Source organism: Scomber scombrus, chromosome 3 (genome assembly GCF_963691925.1).
Source record: "Scomber scombrus chromosome 3, fScoSco1.1, whole genome shotgun sequence".
Taxonomy (NCBI): domain Eukaryota; kingdom Metazoa; phylum Chordata; class Actinopteri; order Scombriformes; family Scombridae; genus Scomber; species Scomber scombrus.
In genome coordinates, this window is record NC_084972.1 from 20,053,837 (window position 1) to 20,075,986 (window position 22,150).

A 22,150-nucleotide genomic window follows, 5' to 3' on the forward strand; every position below is an offset into this window, starting at 1 on the left:
GAGAGAGAGAGTGAGAGAGAGAGAGAGAGAGAGAGAGAGAGAGAGAGAGAGAGGCATCAGACAGGAGGGTAGAGTCTGTTCCGGGGTTCCCAAAGTGGGGTCTGGGGGCTGGGAAGTTCCCCCCCGAGAAGGGAGGAATAGGTTGAGTTTTCTTCAGTAGACATGTTGGGGAGATCAAACCGTCTAGACTGATTCAGAGCAGAGGTTTCACTCTCTCTCCCTGCTGTTATCTCCCCACCTACAAGGTTAGAGATATATTTCTGTAAGTCATAACAAACTACAGAAATATCAGGTGTTCAGTTTCAGAGAAAAAAAAGTATGCAGTTTTTGTTTGGGGAAAATTGGCAGTAAATCAGCATGTCACCCAATCCCACATTCAAACAGACATTATTAGAGAGGTAGTGAAGAGAACAGGCATACATGTGCACTGTGTATAAGCAGAAAGACATATTTGCCTTTAAGTTTCCTCATATTGAACACATTAAAAGTTTCTGAAAGGATTATTTTAGTTGGAAGCTGCCTCATCTCATGTTAGCCTCTTATTTTATTCTGTTCATTTTGAGAACAATAAGAACATTAAATGTCTTCTTTTTCCAGAGGTATTTTTTGGAATTCAAAAACTTTCACTTCTATTTTTGATGCATATTTTTCTTTATGTAAATGCTGAAATTACCCCTAAAATGATATACCAACTAGAGCAGTGGCAAAGTTAATGCCAATTTTTTTTCCTGGTCCTTGTGATTTTCAAGAGGAAACTTTGTGTAAGTTTGCACAAACTGATAAATACCGATGGAAATATTTGAACGGCAGTGAATACACATTCCAGGGACGACTTAATGCTGGACTGCTCATGGAGTCATGTCAGGTGAGCGTGCTGGCATGAGACCAAAATATAAAGCTTTAAGTTACAAAGTTGAAGCACAGAGCTCAATTTGCGTGACTTGCAGTGTCAGTTTGATGATGTAATTCAGAGCTTCAGTTTGAATATCCTGTGAAACCAGAATACACTTTGAAGAAAACAAAAAACAAACATATCCTAATTGTGAATCTCATGCAGCCTAAGGTTGATTCACATTACCACAAAACAGAATAACAAAGAAAACATTTCAATATTTTTTGTGACAGTATTTATTAAAAAGTTTAGTCAGATTTCCCAGAAGCTCTTTTGACAACAGTTGCTAAGAACTGATATTTGTATGTGAATTTTGGATTAGTCATCCACTATGAATATTACTAAATGTAAGTGAACAGAATGACACTGAAACCCTAACGGCCAACCTGCCAACTCCAAACGCCAAGTGTGTACAGCAGGAAGATAATTGGCCATTATTAGCTGCAGGGAACATGTTAAGACGTCAGTCCTATTAGCGCTCATTTGCAAATGATTAAAAAAGTCAGTATCTTCTGATTGTTGAGATAAAAGTGGGGAGAAATGCTGGTCTGAAAATTACTGAGAGAAATAGGCAGAAAGGTAGAATGAGGTATAAGAGAGAGAGAGAAAGAGAGAGAGAGAGAGAGAGAGAGAGAGAGAGAGAGAGAGAGAGAGAGAGAGAGAGAGAGAGAGAGAGAGAGAGAGAGAGAGAGAGAGAGAGAGAGGAGGGGGGATGGTTGTGTCTGTGAGAGAGAAAAAGAGAGAGAGAGAGTTCAGTGGCCTTCTGCAGGCTGGTGTGTCTGAGATTCTGTTGGACTCTGATCTTGAGGTTTATTTAAGCTGAATTCCATGGGCTCATCAGGACCGGGTTACAAAAATCCTCCTATAGAACTAGAAAGAATGTGCAGCGCATACAGTTCTGCATAAGGCACAAAGGCATGTCTTTAGAGGTGGGGGCAGGCATCAAAAGACAGGCAGAGGAGGGATTTCTTTAGAGGCTGGGGGCAAAGAAGGTATTTTGGAGCTCCATTCAATGCCAGGGAGAGCAGGGGAGGCGCACAGTTTTTTGGTAAAGGGTGCAACTTAAAAAACCCCGACACCTACCCCTGTTATTGGAAGTTAATTATTCACAGTTATTCTTCTTCTCCGAACCTGAGACGCTACTAGTTTTGTAGTTGCTCGTGAATAAATAACACAACTTTATACAACTTTACTTACATTATTCTAAATCTTCTCTGCACAGTTCTTTGTTTTTTGCACCTCAGCGTAAATGAGTGTTTTCTGCTCATTCTGACTGGTGGATTTTGACTGCTTGCAACAGGCAGTTCATGAATTTAAATGATGCATTTAACATTAGATACTCTGGCTGAAAGGATTAACTGAATTAAAATGGACATTAAAAATAATTTAAAGCAGAAAACAGCAAATGACAGTGCTGTCTCTGCATTTTCCCCATGAACGAGGGGATGTACTTGCAAAGTTTCCTGCATATTTTATATCATATAACGGCATTATAACTCATGTAATAAAATCTGATGATAAATTTTGATGTATTGTTAATATTTTTATTGCAAAAGAAACTCCTGAGATGAAAAAAAAACATATGGTCAAATGAAAGTGGGTGTTGAAAGCAGATTTGATCAGTCCCTGTTGGATGGCAGTATTTGTCTCTAAGCCATCTCCATAACCTTCTTGATCCAGTCCACGTAGACAGAGACACGGATGAAGATGTTGGGCTGCCCAGCGTGTCCGCAGCGCCTCATGGGGATGATCACACCCTCGAGTACCCAGCAGTCCCTGTTCTGACATGCCAACGGGCCGCCGTAGTCTCTCTGCAGACACACAGGAACAACACTCTGGAGTCATTATTTGTCACTGTTATGACTGACTGTCACTGCTGAGGTTGGAAACATCTTGCAGTCACATCTTGTCCAGTGTACCTCCATTATCCAAATGGTGAATGTGTTTGATTTACAGGAACGTATAAATAGCTGTATGCTCTTTGCTAAAGTGATTTTCGTCATTAAAAGGATTTCTGCAGCTTCAGTATTTGGAGTATTAATTTACAGCTTTGTACTGTTTTACTTCCGGTCATCAAAGGAGTAGTTTGACATTTTGGGAAGCATACTTGTTCGATTTCTTAAGTTAAATGAGAAGATTACTACCACTCATATTTTTCCGTTCAATATAAAGCAGTTGGCTAGTGTAGCTTAGCATAAAGACAGGAAACGGGGGAACCAAAAAAAAACATTTAGAAAATCATTAGAAAATCCATTCCTGATGCTCTTGCAATGAAAGTGATGGGAGTCACAATCCATGGTCCTCACTTTGAGCCAAAAAGTTTTCAAAAGTTTATCTGAAGCTAATATGAAACTTCAGCATTTTGAGTTAAACAAATGAAGTGGATGTCTTCCAAATGTAAAGTATTTTCAGTACAAAATTATTTCTCTCTGTTTCTGTGGACGGTGTTTCTTTGTTGAGCTGCAGTGGAAGGATCATAAGAAAAAGATGGACATTTGTATTAAAATGGCTGTAACTTTAAGAGATATCCTTTTTATTTGACCAGTTTGGACTGCTGAAGTCTTTAGATAAACTAAAACAAATTATTGCACAGAAGGACATTGCACTTACTTTGAAAATGCAGTTAAATGGATCTTCTAATGGTCAGTATGAACAGGAGGATTACAGGTAGCAAAACCTGTCTCAATGCTCATTTGGGCACCTGACTATTGTTATAAGACAGACTTGAAAAATTGTGAACACAACTGTAAACAATATTAAGCTTAATATTAACCACAATGTCACACATACAATTCTGGCTGGGGACCTTTGATACCACTCTCTGTTTCTATATTGAAAAAAGTGAAGACAAAATGGAGTTTTTCATGGACACCTACCTCACAGGCACCTACGCCACCCTGGAAAGAGCTGGTGCACATCTCATTCTCACGGACACGACCTCTGAAGTATTTGTTGCATTCCTTGTTACTAAGAACTGGTATTTCGGCCACGTTGAGGACAGTCTCATCTCCAGTGCCTTGAAAAGCAGTGAGGAGAAGGAGGAATGAGTTAGCAGCTAATGTGTTTAGAGAGATGGAGAAAAGAAAAGGAGAGTGGACAGATGTTGAACGATTCTGAAAATAGCAACGCCAGCTGTTGCTCAACAGCTTTTATAGCTCTCTCATTTAGATGCAACTTTAAACGCACCACTTCAAGGGCAGAAACACTATCTTCTATTAGTCATCTAATAGAGTCATCTATTATTAATTGTTGCAATAGAAGCATATTGTAGTTGCATAAAGCTTGGCATGTAGCAAATTCAGTGTCAAGTTAAGATCCAATATTTTACTTGCCTCTTGTCTCGCCCCATCCCGCAATCTCACAAGGCGTCCCCTCGGTTACGATGTACCGCTCAGGTGGGAGGCAGATCTGAGAGACACGCTCATTAAACTGGGCAGGGCTAGAAAAAGGAGAGAGAGTAAGAGGGAAATTGTTGATATCCTTGATTATATGTGTGTATCGGTGGGTAGGTGTGTATGTTGGGGCTACTTGACAGTACACACTATTCCAGTTGCAACATGACCAGCTGAGACTCGGAGGGTCCGCAGACAATCTTGGTGAGAGGGATGGTTTGCACATCAGGGTCTCCTTCTTGTGGATCACGAAACAGTGTTCCCATCATGGCTGAGTACCCGGGCAGGTCCACATAGCTGTGCAGACATGCAGACAAAAAGTACGGTAAATATAAGCAAAGTGGGACACATTTTATTTCAGATATTTAATATTGCTCTTCCATAAAAGACTTGCAAGATTTTTTCCTGACTTTTTGCCCATAGCATGGATTGAGCTACAAATAACTCTGGGTCCTACACTTCCCATGATGCAACTCATTACTGTCTTTTGTTAGATGCCCCCTGCCTGATAAATGCCCACGTAAATATACTGTGTTAAATTCCACGTGGTGGAATGTAACAAAGTATATTTACTCTTTACTATACTTCTACTCCACAAAATTTCAGAGGGAGATACTGTACTGTTTAACTCAGTGCAATTATTTAACAGCTATAGATCACTTTTCAGTATTTGCATTTGTTATAATTGTACTTAATTTAGATCATTTTGTACAGATCTGTTTCCATTTTGACATTTAAAGGCCTTTTTCTTTTGTCAACATGGAATACAAACAGGAGCGCTTCTTGTGTTCACCACAAACACTGGTACTCTTGGAGGGGGGAAAGACCATTTTTAAAGAGGAATCAATGCGCTCCCTTCCGTTGGCGGGGTGTGGCTTAAAAATAAATTATTTCCGGGCACTCGAGTGGATGGTTAAAAATAAAAAGCTTTTAATAAATATGGGCTAATAAATTAAAAATACACTAACACATATCAGCTCACTTGCATTCGTTGGGGTGTCTTGACACACAATGAATCCAAATCAGTAAGAAGTAATTTTAAAAAAAGAAAAGAAAATTCATTTTTAAAAAGTTTGTTTTCTTCAATATTGTAAGACAACACTGAGTTGGACTTTTTCTGATAATGAATACTGTAAATGTCTGATACATTTCATTAATATTCTCCTACACAGTATTGTTTTTATGTGTTAACAAGACATTGTAAGCCTACAGTGCCACCTTGTGGTCTGTTCCGCTTTTATTTTGAAGAGCGCAGTTTTCTTCTTCTGAGGTTTTGGTGATGTTACATTTCCTGCTACACTCTCAATGTTGTAAGGATCCTGTAAGGAAATAGTTTACATTGTGATTTACCTTATTATTTTTGTATTGTTCGTACCTGTTATTTCTAAGAGCTCCGAACTGTGAGGTGTGTGTGTCGAGCTAGAGAGCATGCTAGCTGAAGGCGGAAACTCTTTAATTAGCGCCCTTGGAGAGCGGAATGAGGTATGAAAAATGTGGAGTGTGTATTATTATTAGATAGGATATTGTTTAAGAAAGAAGAATGTCATTACTTGTTTATTAGTTAATTGCATATGTAAGGATAAAAGCAATATATTCTTTCTGTGAACAATTACAATATATTGTATTTCATTTAAAAGAAGCATGTGATATACTTGTCATAATAGCTTAAAAACATTTCATTTCATATTTTATCGGTATTAGTTGGTTACAATTATTTGTATTGGGTGTAAACATGATTAATATGTGAACATGATTTATGTGTGAATTATTTGTGAAACTACAGAGAAGCATTTTGTATTTTTTCTGTTTTATTCTGTAGTTTTCACGGTGCATGGTGCTCGTTGAGAGAAAGAAAATAAATCGACACCCGTTTGAAACTCTCTGCGTCTTGATCTATAAATCCAAGGGGCCGCTACAGTGAAAACTCATCGCTGCACCTGCCCTGCCATCCCTGGTGAGAAGCTGATGCCATCAGCAGCAACTACAGATGCAAAAAGACACTGGATGCCAAGGAGCAAAACGTTTGAAAAAAGGACTGTCTATTTAGGAAAAGGTTTGAAAGGTTAAGTGCTTTAGCGATTAATGCTTACAGCGCTTATTTCTGACATTTTGTTGTTACTGTTTTATGCTAAAAATCCTTTTGGATGTCCATAATCTGTTAATGCTTGACATAAGTATTACTCTGTGGTAAAAGATAACTACAGCTTACAAGTGTAAATTCAGGCATAGGACAATCAAAGGCTCGACTTAAAGCAGCGGCACAAACAAACAAGATGTCACTCCCGACAGAGAAGACTGACAATCCTAAAGACACACCATTCAGGTCCAGCTCACGTGAAAGAAAGCTAACAGAGAAAGGCCAAGAGATGCATGACCAAGACACCAAAAGACATGAGAAAGCATTTAACAAGACCTATGACTCTTGGAAAGTGGTAGCAAGGGAGACTAGAACAAAACTAAAAACCCTCTGTTCATCAGAAGACCTTAACAAATTACAGCAAGACATTCAAGCAAAGCATGATGACGTAAGCCAGCAGTATGAACCTATCTTACGTAACAGTAACACCACACCAGAGATTGTAAAAAAAATGGATGCCTGTGTTACGCTAAAAAAGGAAATTTGTGACCTCATATGTAACCGTCTAGAGACAATTAATCAAGATTATAATGACCAACTTGAGAAGGAAAGGGTAAGAGAAACATTAAACAAAGATTAATATGGGTCTGTCTTTGGCCAAACCAAAACTGAAACTGTAAGCTCATCAGAATCATCAGAGAGATTGAGCAACCACTTCAGCTCAGCCAGTACCAACAGCAGTAGAGTAAATGCACAAGCAGAGCTTGCTGCTAAGCTGGAACAATCAAAAGCCATGAAAGAAATCCAAGCACAGCAAGCACATCTTCACAAGTTAGAGGATGAATGGAAACTTAAAGAGGCAAAAATGTTTTCAGAAATGAAACAAAAAGAGGTGGAAATGCAACAACAGTTGGAACAAGAGAGAGCAAAATTGCAGCAGTTACAAGCAGCAAAAGACATTGCTATAGCAGCAGCTCGTGTGAGAGCATATGACGGTTTTGAAGGTTTTGAGAACCATGATGAGGGGATTAATGACAAAACTAACTCTGCTTGCTACAGAATGGAAACTAAACCTCGATTGAATCCAGATGCTGCATCATTCCAACCTCACCAAGCAGCTCCTGCAGTGACAATGACCCAGGAGTCTGTCAGTTTAGCCCAAGCAATCGCCAGCTCTTTAAGCATGAACCGCTTGCCGGTCCCTGAACCAACCACATTCAGTAGTGACCCTTTAATGTTTACAGATTGGAAGATGTCATTCATAGCTCTTATTGACAGAAAACCCCTCCCACAAAGTGAGAAGATGTTTTATCTCAAAAATTATCTTGCTGGAGAGGCGCGCAAAGCTGTAGAAGGTTTCTTTTATCGAGATTCAGAGAACGCATACAATGGAGCATGGAAAGTCTTACAGGACAGATATGGGAACCCGTTCATCATACAAAAAGCTTTCCGAGATAAGCTCATGAGATGGCCAAAGATCAATACAAACGACCCACTAACACTACGAGAGTTCGCTGACTTCCTCCAAGGCTGCACTGAGGCGATCCCACACGTCAAAGGACTAGCTATCCTTAACGATTGTGAAGAAAACCACAAGTTGCTCAAAAAACTACCAGAATGGATTGTGCGCAAGTGGAGTCGAATTGTTGTAGAGGAACTTGACACATTTGGAAGCTATCCAGATCTTGCCTGCTTCACAGAGTTTCTGAGCAAAGAGGCACGGATAGCTTGTAACCCAATTGCTTCTCCATTGTTGATAAATTTCAAGGCCACAGATGAAAGATCACCAAAGAGAGCCAAAGCTTTCAACACAAATACACAAACAAAGAGTTTCGCTCAGGAGAAACAAGAAACAAACAGCAGTAGACCAAAATCACCTTGCTCCGTCTGTAGAAGTGAAGCTCAGAGCATCATCAAGTGTCCCACCTTCGCAGCGAAGAGTGGTGAAGACAAAAAGACATTCATCCATGAAAATCGGCTCTGCTTTGGGTGCCTGAGAAAGGGTCACATGACCAAAGATTGTAAGAGGCGACACACATGCAACATATGCAGCCGTCGTCACCCAACCTGCTTGCACGAAGACAGGAAACAAAGACCTGTGACAGCAACAATGAATAGCTCCACTTCCACAGAAGAACATGCAAGCCAGGAAACGCACAAGGTCGTATCCCATACATCAACACAACGTGCTTCTGCTACCTCAAGTATCGTCCCAGTCCTTGTGTCTTCAGTACAAGAGCCACACAGAGAAGTACTTACATATGCACTACTGGACACACAGAGTGACTCAACGTTTGTCTTAGAAGATGTACTTGACAAACTAAATGTTGATGCCCAACCAGTAAAACTGAAACTTAGTACTATGACTGCTATTGACACAATCATATCTAGCAAGAACGTCCATGGTCTACAAGTTCGAGGACTGCACTCTAAGAACCACATCCAACTACAGCAGGCCTACAGCCGTGACTTTATCCCAGTGGACAAGTCTTACGTTCCAACGAAGGAAACAGCATTACTGTGGCCTCATCTCAGACAATTGGCAGATAAGCTACCACCCCTTCAAGACTGTGATGTAGGGCTCCTAATTGGATATGACTGTCCATCAGCACTAGCTCCTCTTGAGGTTATCATTGGTGACATAAATCAACCGTTTGCACAGAGATCAGAACTAGGATGGAGTATCGTAGGCTCATCAAACCCCCACCTAGACAGACAAGGAAGTCAGAGCTTTGTGCATCGGCTCACAGTAAAAGAACTGCCAATTCCATCGGCGACAGATGTTCTAAAAGCCCTAGAATCAGACTTCATCGAGAGAACTTATGAAGATAAATATGTCTCACAGGATGACGTTCATTTCATACAGTTCCTCAGTGACCACATCACACAGAAGAAAGACGGACATTATGAGATGCCCCTCCCTTTCAAGGGCAACAGTCCACCCAACCTACCAAACAACAAGAGGCTAGCCATAGTTCGCCTGCAGTGTCTTAAGAAGAAATTAAAGACCAATAAACAATATTATGTTCAATACAAAACATTCATGGAAGAAACAATTAACAAGGGTGATGCAGAGTCTGCCCCTACAACATCTGAAGGAGAGATGGAGTGTTACCTACCGCATCACGGCATCTATCACCCCAGAAAACCGGACAAGCTGAGAGTCGTATTCGACTGTTCGGCCAAATTCCATGGTGTTTCTTTAAATGACACTCTACTAACTGGGCCTGATCTAATCAATCCTCTGGTAGGAGTTCTTTGCCGCTTCAGGAAGGAGGCTGTAGCGATTATCTGTGACATTGAAAGAATGTTTTATCAGTTCTCCGTCACTCCTGAATCCCGGAATTATCTGAAATTCCTCTGGTGGAAAGGTGGAGATTTGGAGAAGGAACCACAGGAGTACAGGATGGCGGTTCATCTCTTCGGAGCCGCATCATCTCCAGGATGTGCCAACTTTGGTTTGAAACATCTGGCACGGCAGCACAAAGCTACCTATCCACTGGCATCAACATTTGTGGAGAAAAACTTTTATGTTGATGACGGGCTAGTCAGCGTCCCATCAGTTGAGGAAGCCAAGAAACTGATCACTGAGTCACAGGAGTTGTGTAAAAGAGGAGGCCTACGTCTTCATAAATTCAACTCAAATGAGGAAGCAGCCCTCGCCTGCTTAGATCCCTCAGACAGAGCAGCAACCATCGAACCTCTGGGACTGGATCCAACGGCATCAGAGCGTGCACTCGGCATTCAATGGTCAATTAAAACTGACACTTTCAGCTTTAATATCAGCTTGAAAGACCAGCCTTCAACCCGGCGTGGTTGCCTGTCTGTCATTGCCTCTCTTTATGACCCACTTGGATTCATCGCTCCATTCAGCCTAACTGGAAAGCTTATCCTTCAAGAGCTGTGTCACAGAGGCATCAGATGGGATGATCTACTCCCAGAAGATATGAGGCCACGGTGGGAGGAGTGGATAAATGGTCTTCACAAGTTGAAAGAGGTTTCAATTCCGAGATGTTACCACCCATATGACTTCCATAACATTGTCAGAGTAGAGTTGCACCATTTTTCAGACGCCAGCTGCGTGGGATACGGTGCATGTTCTTACCTCAGGTACAAAAATGACAAGGATGAGGTCCATTGCAGTCTCGTGATGGCAAAAGCAAGGGTTGCACCTTCAAAGGTCACAAGTAGACTAGAACTTGCAGCAGCCCTGGTTTCTACAAAAGTCAGTGTCATGTTAAAAGGTGAACTTGACATAAAGATTGACGAGGTTTTCTGGACAGATTCACAAGTTGTGCTTGGGTACATTAGCAATGATGCCCGTAGGTTCCACATATTTGTTGCAAACCGTGTTCAGCTGATAAGGGATAACTGATCCCAGTCAGTGGCACTATGTGGACACCGCAGAAAACCCGGCCGATCACACATCCCGAGGTCTTCATGCTTCAGACATTCATTCAACAAACTGGCTGCGAGGACCGAAGTTTATCTGGGAGAGTGAATTACATCTAACTACCAATGCTCCAACAGAATTACTTGTTGGTGATCCTGAAGTCAAGACAATTCAGGTGCTTGCAACCGAAGCTAAAAACTGCAATGACATCCTCAGGCGTCTGAGTCAGTTTTCTTCCTGGACAACGGAAGAAGCAGTGCGAATTCAATGCCCCCTCTGACAGTCACGAAGGCGGTGTCTGGGAACGCCAGATCAGAACCGTTAGAAATGTGCTGAACGCCACCTTTGCACAGTGCCCGGGTCGACTTGACGACGCCTCCCTCAGAACACTGCTATATGAGGCCATGCCTATTGTTAACAGCCGCCCATTAACAGTGGATGGAATCAATGATCCTCAGGCACTGGAGCCTATCACACCGAATCACCTCATTATGATGAAATCTAAAGTTGCTCTTCCTCCCCCTGGAGTATTTGTCAAGGAGGACCTGTATGCGACAAAGAGGTGGAGAAGAGTTCAGTATCTTATTGAACAGTTCTGGAGCCGCTGGAAAAAAGAGTATCTGCTGAACATATCCATGAGACAGAAATGGCACTTACCTCAGCGCAACCTCAAAGTGAATGACATTGTCATTATTAAAGACGACAACCTCCCAACAAATCAGTGGCAACTTGGACGAGTGATTGAGACTGTTCAAAGTAGCGATGGCTTAGTTCGTCGAGTTAAAGTGCAAGTTGGGGAGCGGAGACCTCATAAAAAACAAGATCCTCCTTCCAAGCCCTCAGTTATTGAGAGACCAATCAAAAAATTGGTGCTCCTCCTTGAGAACTGATTAGAACAAAGCGATTGACAAGACTGCACACTGTTTTATTATGTATGATGCTATAGTTACACCTCTGATTGCTCAACTTGAGGTTATTCTTTTCTTAGAGTCAAGAAATCCTGTACAATTCATTTACTCTTTGTATATTTGTTCATTCATTGTGCTAGGATTTGGTGGGAGTGTAAATGTCTGATAAATTTCATTAATATTCTCCTACACAGTATTGTTTTTATGTGTTAACAAGACATTGTAAGCCTACAGTGCCACCTTGTGGTCTGTTCCGCTTTTATTTGAAGAGCGCAGTTTTCTTCTTCTGAGGTTTTGGTGATGTTACATTTCCTGCTACACTCTCAATGTTGTGCTCGGGCATCGTCGGAGCAACGGTAAACACTTGTAAACACATTAGTTATTTATCATGTTGATCTGTTTGAATCCTGTAAGGAAATAGTTTACATTGTGATTTACCTTATTATTTTTGTATTGTTCGTACCTGTTATTTCTAAGAGCTCCGAACTGTGAGGTGTGTGTGTCGAGCTAGAGAGCATGCTAGCTGAAGGCGGAAACTCTTTAATTAGCGCCCTTGGAGAGCGGAATGAGGTATGAAAAATGTGGAGTGTGTATTATTATTAGATAGGATATTGTTTAAGAAAGAAGAATGTCATTACTTGTTTATTAGTTAATTGCATATGTAAGGATAAAAGCAATATATTCTTTCTGTGAACAATTACAATATATTGTATTTCATTTAAAAGAAGCATGTGATATACTTGTCATAATAGCTTAAAAACATTTCATTTCATATTTTATCGGTATTAGTTGGTTACAATTATTTGTATTGGGTGTAAACATGATTAATATGTGAACATGATTTATGTGTGAATTATTTGTGAAACTACAGAGAAGCATTTTGTATTTTTTCTGTTTTATTCTGTAGTTTTCACGGTGCATGGTGCATGGTGCTCGTTGAGAGAAAGAAAATAAATCGACACCCGTTTGAAACTCTCTGCGTCTTGATCTATGAATCCAAGGGGCCGCTACAAATACTTTTATGTATGTTTTGCAACTAATACTTTTGTACTTTTACTTTAGTAAGATTTTGAATGACTTTTACCTGTAATGAAGTATTTTTATACTGCAGTATTACTACTTTCCAATACTTGCTAGACCTCAATGTTTCCCCCAACACTCCACCACTCGCCATCATCAACTTCATCCCCCAGTTTATCAGATTGAGATTAAGTGAAGTAATTTGAGTCATTTTCAGAATTGACAAATATCTGTCCAGAGCCACAGATAACTGTTAACAACTGTCATCACATGTTGAATACTACTTCTGATTACCAGTAAAAATAAGAGTATAAATGAGTGAAATTTACCAGGAGGAGAAACACTGCTTGGTGCTGATCACCCATCTGGGGTTAACCAGGGATCCTCCACAGAAATGGTTTCCTTTCCTGCACACAAGAGATAAGAGGTCATACGAAGCACAACAGAGTGTATTTTGAGTCTAAATCTCTCAGACTAACCTGTCTCTGAGGCTCACTGTCCATGGCGAGTTCCCAGGTACCCCATTCACGATACGTAAACGAGACCTCTGGGCGCGGTCGTCCCTCTTCCCACACTCACTAAACTCCACCTTCTCTGTGTTCGTAGAAATGGGAAAATATTATCGTAAAAACATACACAGAGGCTTAATGTCACCTTGGAAATATTTCTTTATATTCATTCAGAAACTAACCTTCTGGTTCAGTCATGGACACTTTCTCTCCAGCTGTTTGAAAACACCAAGAAACAGATGAATCGTTAAATTGTCAGACAAGAGCAGCTGTAGATTAATTGTTGCCAGTTCATTTAAACTATTTTGAAACAAAGAAAGCAGAGTTGTGTACCACACTGTTTGATGGCGCAGTAGTCAAACTCAGTTTTAGGGTCAGTGGTGTAGCACCAGGGTCCGTGCTGGTCCCCATCTGGGTTTCGACAATAGTTCTCTGTCAGATTGGCCTCAGGATGTGTCCTCTGGTTTATTCTAGAAAAAAAACACACTGACTTTTAAAAACGAAGGCATTACAAGGCTTACATAAACACTGATATCTCTTTATAACTCTTAAATGTCAATCATACCTGGTGCGGTGAGGTGTGTTAACGTTCCATTTCTGGCAGGTGATGCCTTTACGTGTTTTGCGAACCATGCCTCGGTAGTTTCTTCCATTTTCGTGGTAGCAATCTAAATAAAAAAAGGGTAATGGTAACATTATTCTTTGATAAAGTATATCAAAATTTGACCACTTTATGGCTAAAGAAATAAATTAGTAAAGGATTCTCCCTCATTCTTCCTTCATGTTGGGACTGCAGGTAAAAAAAACAATTGTGGTGCAGTTACAGTTTATTAATGTGCACTAATCCTGTTAAATACACCAATAGAAAAACTGTAAATTAATAGTTTATAAGAGCAGATCACTGAATAAATAAAGTGTGATAAATCCAAATGATCAAATGAAAATTCTTGGTGCCCAGTTAAACTTTTCTGGGGGTTGTGTGTGGCTGTGGGCTTGCATTTCAGGGGACTACTTAGTATTTCTCTCCTCATGTGAATATTCATACAATCCAATCTGTCTTTATCCACAAACACTGACAGTAACCTTTTCACTAATATAATCTTTTTGCTGTGATTTGAGTCACCCTCAGCTTCGATGTCATCTGCACAGCGTTTGATCTGTAAGCAGAGAGCGGTCCTCATCTCTGGCACAGATGTGAAGCACCAGGGAGCCTCCGATCCATCTGGGTTACGACAGTAGTTCTCCTCTAAACCCCTGCATGAAGCGTAATACACAGTCAGCTTAAACAATGTCCACAGGCTCATCATTAATGCTTTAAATGACTTGCTACACACATACTTTATGTGCTTCGGCCTTTTAATTTACAGACACATTCTAAAAAGCGATGATTGAAAAGCTTGTAATTGATTATGGCGTGATGAGCGATCACTGCGTCAAAAATAAGTTTAATATTCATTTCACATGTGTATTGCCACTCAGGCTGCGCCCCACTTTTTAGTGCAGTGTTGCTGACCATTTATCATTCTGTCAACTGTCAGCAGAGAAATAAGAAATTTCACTGCATTGACATCTCAACATTAATATTCACGTGTGAAGCAAATAGAGAACTTTCAAACTAACAGGCTATGAGTGCAGAAAATAACCCCAAAGTGCTTTCACCTTTCAAATAGGGCCTGACTGATACTGGAGTTTTGGGGCTGATACTGATATTGCGGAGTGAAATAATTCCAATATCGATACATCTGCCGATAATCTTATCAATACATAAACACACTTTTTTTACAATGATCCCTTACATGTGATTATCAAACACACATGATATTTTACAGTTTAAAATAAATGTTCTTGTATAATATGATATCAGAACGGCACTGAAACGGTAAACTTCACTGGGAATTAAATAAATAACTACAAATAAAAATAACGTATTAAACTTGAATTAAGAAAAAGGATTAAATAGACATAAAACCCTGCCTACATGCCTATAAACTTTTTTCTTTTTTTAAAAATTGGTGCATTTTGGATAACATGCGGATACCGATATTTCTGTGATATCGGCTGACTGAAATATCAGTCAGGCTCTATTTTCAAACACACTCAATTTCTTTCCCCCCCTCTATTATACCAACTTTATATACATACTTGCATTCATATGTGTTTGGGTAGAAGGGATGCTCGTGAGGTTCTTGGGCGTCCCACGGCTGGCAGGGGATACCTGATGTTGTCTCATTGACTTTACCGCGGTAATCCTCCCCGCGGCCACGGAAACAGTTGGTGGTGAAGCTGGAGCGCTGACGTTTCTCCACACGCACCTCAGCTGAAGGGAAGGAGGAAGCTGAATGTGGGTGATGTGGGTCTGCTGAGACAGGACACCAATTAAGGCGATAATTGGATTTTGTTGCTGGTTTTGAGTGAAATTAAAGTTGAAAAAAATTATTATTAAAAAAAATCAGTACATTCATGTGATGACACAGAATGGCTGAAACTTACACTACAGCAAAGGAAATTATTCAATGAACGTGAACAAACAATCTTCTTTTCAAATCTATAATTTTGCACAAATAACTGTGATATGAACATGATGGTTTGCTTAAATTTAAAACCAAGAAAAATAAACTATCTGTGCTCCTATAAGTCTGACATTGATAAGATTAAACTGTGCATTTTATATACTTGTTTAAATTCCTCAAATGTGAGTAGTAATACAAAGTAATACAAATAACAATAATAGCTGTTAAATAAATATATAATAATATATATAATACATCAAAATGATTTCCTCTTGACGCTCATAAGTGAGCATTCTTCCCATATTTCTTTCTGATTTTTTTTAAAAACATTTTTTATGTCTGATTGATAAATATATAAAAAGTTCTTTCCCTCCTTCCCATACAGCAAAATAAAAATGTCACATTTCATATTTTTATCTTTTTGTTGATCTACACAATGATAATGAAAATTGATTTGGAGCAATGTTGTTTTTTAGTGAATGCCAGCTACACCACAGGATGGCACTATCTTATAGATTTTCAGTGATCTCTGCTCTTTTTACACAGCTTGCACAACTCATGTTAAAATTTGGGAGAAAACACGGATGGCCTGATTCAATTTATTTTGATCTGAATGTTCTGAAGCTTAATGTTCAGGATTTAACTCTGTATGGACTTTACTCAGAATTAAATATTGGGGTCTTAACCCCAGAGGAAAAGAGTTAGAACTTCAACATTTACAAAAAAAAAACAACGTATTTAACATATTTACTTGTTGTTTTTGTATTACATAATCTGCATTACATAATCTGCATTACAAACAAGTACAACAAGGAAATTGAATTCCATCAAACCTTTACATTTTTACTTTATGTATATTTGTAAAATAATCCAACTACTTTGACAAATACTAACAGCAATAAAACTAAAGATGAACCACACTGAACATTAACTGAAACTAAATGAAAATTGAACTAAAGTGTACAAAGAAAAAATAAAATAATTAAAAACATTTTAATTAACCTTTAATTAACCTGAAACCTGAGAAAGAATGCAGGGCTTGAATCACAGACAACCATCTGCACATTTACTCCTTAATCAAAGAGAATCATTGGGGTAATTGTAACATTTTAGGAAGTAATTTGCACAGACACCAAAAAGGTTTTTGATTCTTGTAAATTTAATTACAGCCAGTTAATGAGATTCCCCTCTACTACTGTGACTCCTAATATCACAGAAACTGACTCCATTTAGCTTGTGTTACCTCTATCGTGCCTGAGGGAACAAACCCCCAAAACAAAATAAGAGAAACAAGCAAGATCTAATTTATCCTATGATACAAAACATCAGTTATTACATATTATCAATATTTCTAATAGTGTGTCTATGACAGAAGTAACATCTTACTGCATTTGCTGATATCGCATCTCTCTCTCTCCACCTCCGGGTCTGTGGTGTAACACCAGGGCACTGGAGAGGCATCAGGGTTACGGCAGTAGTTATCATCTAAACTCTTATCAGGATACCTGAGAAAACACATGTCGGACATTTTAATTCCCACAATTACAAAACAAAGGACTTAAAGCTTGCAGATCCCATCTGATACTGATTAAACACGCGAACAAAACAATTGTAAAGTTATACTCTTGTCAGTTCACGTTATCTATCAGTTTGGCTAACAACATGTGAGATAGTGCAGTGATGACCGTGTGAGTACTTTTCAGGCTGGTAGATGTGTTGGTGAGGGTACTGCTGGTCCCATCTCTGACACTCTCTGCCAGTCACAGTGTGGTCAACCTGGCCTCTGTACTCCTCGCCGTTACATGTGATACATACCTCTGCAAACAAAACCACAAACACAGTTTCAAAGTGAGAGAAATGAAAAGTGAGAAGAAGAAAATCAAGCATACTGTTGCACTTCATTTTACAGGATCAGGACATTTTTCCTAGAAAGAAACTGATTGGTAACTGTAGTTTTTTTTATTAAGGTTGTCGGATACGACATTTCAATGTGGTATGATTAAAAGGAAAATGTTCAGTTGGTTCACTTGTTAATAACAACCATCTTTTACCAAAGTATCCTCAAGTCCATTAACATGTAAATATGTTAAGTTTGTGTTTCTGTGTAAATGTAAATTAAAGGAAATATATATAATTCAACATGGACAATAAAGTCTTCAAACACTAAATGAATCCTGTTTCTGTTCTTTTTATTTTTTACTAATGATTAAGATTGAAGGAGTTCTTGTAAAGGAATTCCTCCGAAAGTCAACACATTTTCTCTGTTTCCTATAATTAGCTTCAAATAACACAATTCTTGCTGAGACATTACAAGACCTGTGGAATAAAATGTTACCCATCCATCACACATGTATGTAATTCTCATACAGAATGGAAATGTGTACCGTCTTTGCACTGGGGAATGTTGCAGCTTTCGTAGCGTCGCTCTGGGTCGGTGGTGTAGCACCACGGGCCGATCCGGTCCCCATCTGGATTCCTGCAGTAGTTTAACTCCAGGCCATTAGTTGCTGTGGGAGTCCACCTGAGACACATAGAGAGTTTTACACTGAGTGACGAACTGTTGCGGATCTCATACAGTTCAGTCAGGGTGCTTTTGAGTGCTTTTTGGATTTAAAAGGAAACAATGAAGTTAAACTGCACACATCCATAACACAACTACAGTAACATAACACATGATGAACATAATGTTTAGTGTATTAGTAATAAAAGAATCTACCTGACCTGTAAAGAAAAGCAAGTTCCGAACATCTCAGGTACATTAAATGAAATATTAAATGTTAAGTCAATATTCATCACTTGACCCCAAATCATTTAGTGACTGTGATTAATATGACAACCTCATATCTACTCAACCAGCTTCATGAGGTCGTCACCTTGTGGCTTTTCCAACAGTCTTGAAGGATTCCCACATATGCTGAGAAAACTGTGGTCTGCTTTTTCCCCCCAAACAATATCAAGTGGGATAAGATCAAATGATTTTGGAGGCCAGATCATGTGACTCCTTTTTAGTCAAATAGTTCTTACAGAGCCTGGAAGTGTGTTTTGGGTCATTGTCCTGTTGAAAAACAAATGATGATGATGACAACATCGAATGATGTTCCCACTAAGCACAAATCAGAAGAGAAGGCGTGTCGCTGCAGAGAGTTGTGGTAGACATGCTGGTTAAGTGTACCTTGAATTCTGAATAAATCATCAACAATATCACCCAGCAGAGCCCCCTTCACTCCATCACACCTCTTCCTCCGTTCTTTCCAATCCGTTCACCTCCTCTGTCTCTCACAAAGACACAGCAGCTGGAACCAAAAATCTCAAATTTGGACTCATCAGACTAAAGTTCAGATTTCCACTGGTGGTCTAATGTCCATTCTTTGTGTTTTGTGGTCCAAGTAATTCTCTTCTTCTAAAAATAAAGAAAAACCCTTGAATGAGTAGGTGTGCCCAAACCTTTGACTGGTGCTGTATGTGGTTTGAGAAATGGTGTGGTAGACCTGCACATCCAAATAATAAAATCTGTATCACTTTGTGATAGTCTATTCACAGTTTTATTTCACAGCCAGTCTGCTGAAACAATGACTTGAGACTTTCTGATTGCACCGAAACACTAAAACATCCACATGCAGCGATTCATCAGAGGAACTGTCTCACCTGTGATCATGAGGAAACTTGGACCACCACTGCTGGCAGGTGAGTCCGCTCTTTGTGGTGAAGACTTTCCCTCGGTAGTCCTCCCCTTTACCCACGATGCACTTTCTTACATAGACTGCATAATGAAAAGCGACCAATCAAACACCTCATGTCAATCTCTGAAACGTCACATGATGTGAACACATGCAAGCCTTACCTTTCTTCTCATAAAGGTCACAGTTAACGTTTCTCTTCACCTCTGCGTTGTTGCCATCACCCACCCAGGGCAGATGTTTACAGGTGACAGTCGGACGTGTCTCATAGTTGAATGCTCTGGTGTTGAGTGATATTTTCATGTCAGAGATTTAATACATTTAATTCTTTATTAGTATAGCACCTTCCTACAAGAAAATGTAGCTCAATGTGCTTTACAACAAAACAAACAAAATAAATTATATGCAGCAAGCACTGCAGACAAAAAATTAACATAAAATGAACACAACATGTAAAAGTAAGTAAATAAAAACTCATATTAGTGAAAGTGAAATTACAATATATGGAATGCTTCAGCCATAAACATAACAATGATTTAAGTATATCAATAAAGGTTTTGTAAGTTATGACTTCATTAATGTCGATAAATCGTTCAATGAGATTTTAAAGATAACCAATAAGACAATATTTAGGTTGTCAGTCTGGAAACATTTTAAAGATTAATTCTGGTTCAATACAACTTGGGTCTTATTTTTAGACTTCTGGCCATCATTTTTATCAGGGGTAATATAAATCAGTTGCCAGCAAACAAGTGGACACTTTAGTCAAATTAAGCTAAAGTTATTACCCAAACTGTCTGTTGTAAACATCCATCAACAATATATCGAACAATTTATCAGTTAAACTATGAACTACTGTACTTGTAAGATCCATAACAAGAAAATCAATATGCAGATATATGTTGTGATACAGAGTAAAACAAAACATTCCTTTTCTGTTGTAAATATTTTAAATTATGTGCTCTGGAAAATAAGATTTATTCCACATCATACTCAATACTTTTACACAGACTTGAACTCAGCTTAGATAATAATAACAATATCAACATTTCAGGTGCCCTCACTTTTAGTTTTACCAACAAATAAAGCTGCTTAGATAATCTGGCTAAACTGTTGTCTTGTTTACAACCTGTCTGATCATTTTACTAGCGATGTCTCCCTGTTTCAGACCTCAGCAGTTATTTTGGTGAGTACAATGTGATTACAACTGATAGAAAATGATGACCAAAACTATGAATTAAATTGCGATACATAAATAATGCTTTAAATTAAAGGATGTTTGGTGCATTCTTTGTAGCCTACAAATCTACTTTGGAGGAAGGCCTCATTACATCTGGACTAATAATCATTTTTTAATAACGTGCCAACATTTGAAACTACTGCAATGATTGTGTTAAAAAATGCAAAAACCTGCAAACCTTAATTAATGATGGTTTTCAAAACTCACACTGTTTACAAAACAATCTAACCACAAGGTCCATTAGTAGCTCAGCCTCAGTCTCAACAAAAATACTTAATATACTATTAATATATACAAAAAAAATATCAAAATTTCAGCATCTACAATTCCATGATAACTGGGCAAACTTTGTGTCTTAAAAAATTGTTTTGCCAACTTTCAATCTCATCAGTGAACTTGTGACTCATCTTTAAATGTGTTCACAGCCTGTAAATCTTAATGTGCTTTTTAAAATGTATACAGACATAGAGCTCATTAAAGATCTTTAAAGTTTTCATAACTGTTATTAAACTCAAGTGACAAGTAATATACCTGGTCTAAGTATGGGGAAATGGTTCCTAGTGATGCTACAGTAACAGTATTGCATCCCTGTCAGTTTAAGGTGGATACCTGCAGTCCAGTGATTGGGAGCAGCGTGTGGCACAGTCCTCCAGGTTCAGGCCCGGTAACATCTGCACTCGAGCTGAGTTCCAGGGTGTGGGAACCAGCTCTCTGCCCTCCGAACGCTGGAAGTCATTCAGAGCACTGCGGTACCCTGTTTTTGTACAACAGAACCAGAAACACAGTGTACGTCAGGATGACTTCATGAACCTATATCTGTTCAGAGCAGTGCAGGTTGTCACTGGTACCCACTGCAACATTTGGGCTCGAGCCTGCACACATATAACCTTTGGACCGAGACACTGCTGCTAGTTTTTGAGACCAGAAAAAGCATTAAAGAGCAACACAACACATCTGTTTACTCTGAAACTACCACTACAACTTGTAACATACACTCATCCAGTACAATTTATTACATTATACAATTAAAATGTATCAAAAACATGACTTTAAAAATGTGTGATTAGGAGTTGACACATGCTTTATAATCCCTCAGATAATTATTGTGTAAAATAGGTCTTCATTTGAAACCTCATGACAAAACACTAATAAAGTCCAAACTGTATTGTCCTGATAACACTGTAGAAGATTGAATACCACTGAGTAATGTATAATTGAATACATTTAATTAAAATGTTCTTACCAGCGACCAGCCCAGCCGTCAGGAGAAGACAGGATAGCAGCAGCAGTTTCATTGTTTCTAGCTGTTGAAGATAAAGACTGTTTTATAATAGTGGAAGTGTAACAACACACTGAGATCTCTGCTCTCTGAAGCCCTGCTCTGGGGTTTGTTTTCAGACTAAACTAAAGTAATTAAACGTCCCATCGACCTGATGAAAGAGAGAAATCCCCAAAAGACTTGAGTAAGAGGTCAGAGTTACGCAGAAAACCTAAAACACCTAAAACACAACCACCCACACAGGAACATTGAG

General features: G+C 39.1%; 1 protein-coding gene across 3 annotated transcripts; it reads right to left on the reverse strand.

Annotated features, from left to right (window-relative positions):
• Positions 1-2,422: 2,422 nt before the first annotated feature.
• mst1 (macrophage stimulating 1) lies at positions 2,423-22,079 on the reverse strand. 3 transcript variants are annotated; one of them, XM_062416107.1, is made up of 18 exons: positions 21,862-22,079; positions 21,228-21,372; positions 19,543-19,658; positions 19,347-19,461; positions 18,086-18,222; positions 17,398-17,518; positions 17,088-17,206; positions 15,334-15,550; positions 14,315-14,445; positions 13,757-13,859; positions 13,525-13,661; positions 13,374-13,406; positions 13,162-13,276; positions 13,012-13,089; positions 4,435-4,581; positions 4,225-4,331; positions 3,769-3,908; positions 2,423-2,703 (listed from the first exon to the last, which is right to left on the reverse strand). In XM_062416107.1, exons 1-18 carry the CDS (start codon positions 21,911-21,913, stop codon positions 2,542-2,544), a joined length of 2,175 nt encoding a protein of 724 aa, XP_062272091.1. In that variant the 5' UTR covers positions 21,914-22,079; the 3' UTR covers positions 2,423-2,541. The 3 variants fall into 3 exon arrangements, with proteins under 3 accessions (XP_062272091.1, XP_062272092.1, XP_062272093.1); XM_062416108.1 differs by having other exon boundaries at positions 15,334-15,547; positions 21,862-22,078; XM_062416109.1 differs by having other exon boundaries at positions 15,334-15,508; positions 21,862-22,076.
• Between the last annotated feature and the right edge of the window lie 71 nt (positions 22,080-22,150).

Excerpts from the sequence above, each read along its gene's own strand:
- mst1 (XM_062416107.1), bottom strand. The coding sequence starts at position 21,913 with ATGAAACTGCTGCTGCTATCCTGTCTTCTCCTGACGGCTGGGCTGGTC. Across the intron at positions 4,332-4,434 it reads GTCATGTTGCAACTGGAATA|CCCTGCCCAGTTTAATGAGC; the intron begins GTGTGTACTGTC and ends TCCTTTTTCTAG. Across the intron at positions 2,704-3,768 it reads GTGGCGTAGGTGCCTGTGAG|AGAGACTACGGCGGCCCGTT; the intron begins GTAGGTGTCCAT and ends GTGTGTCTGCAG.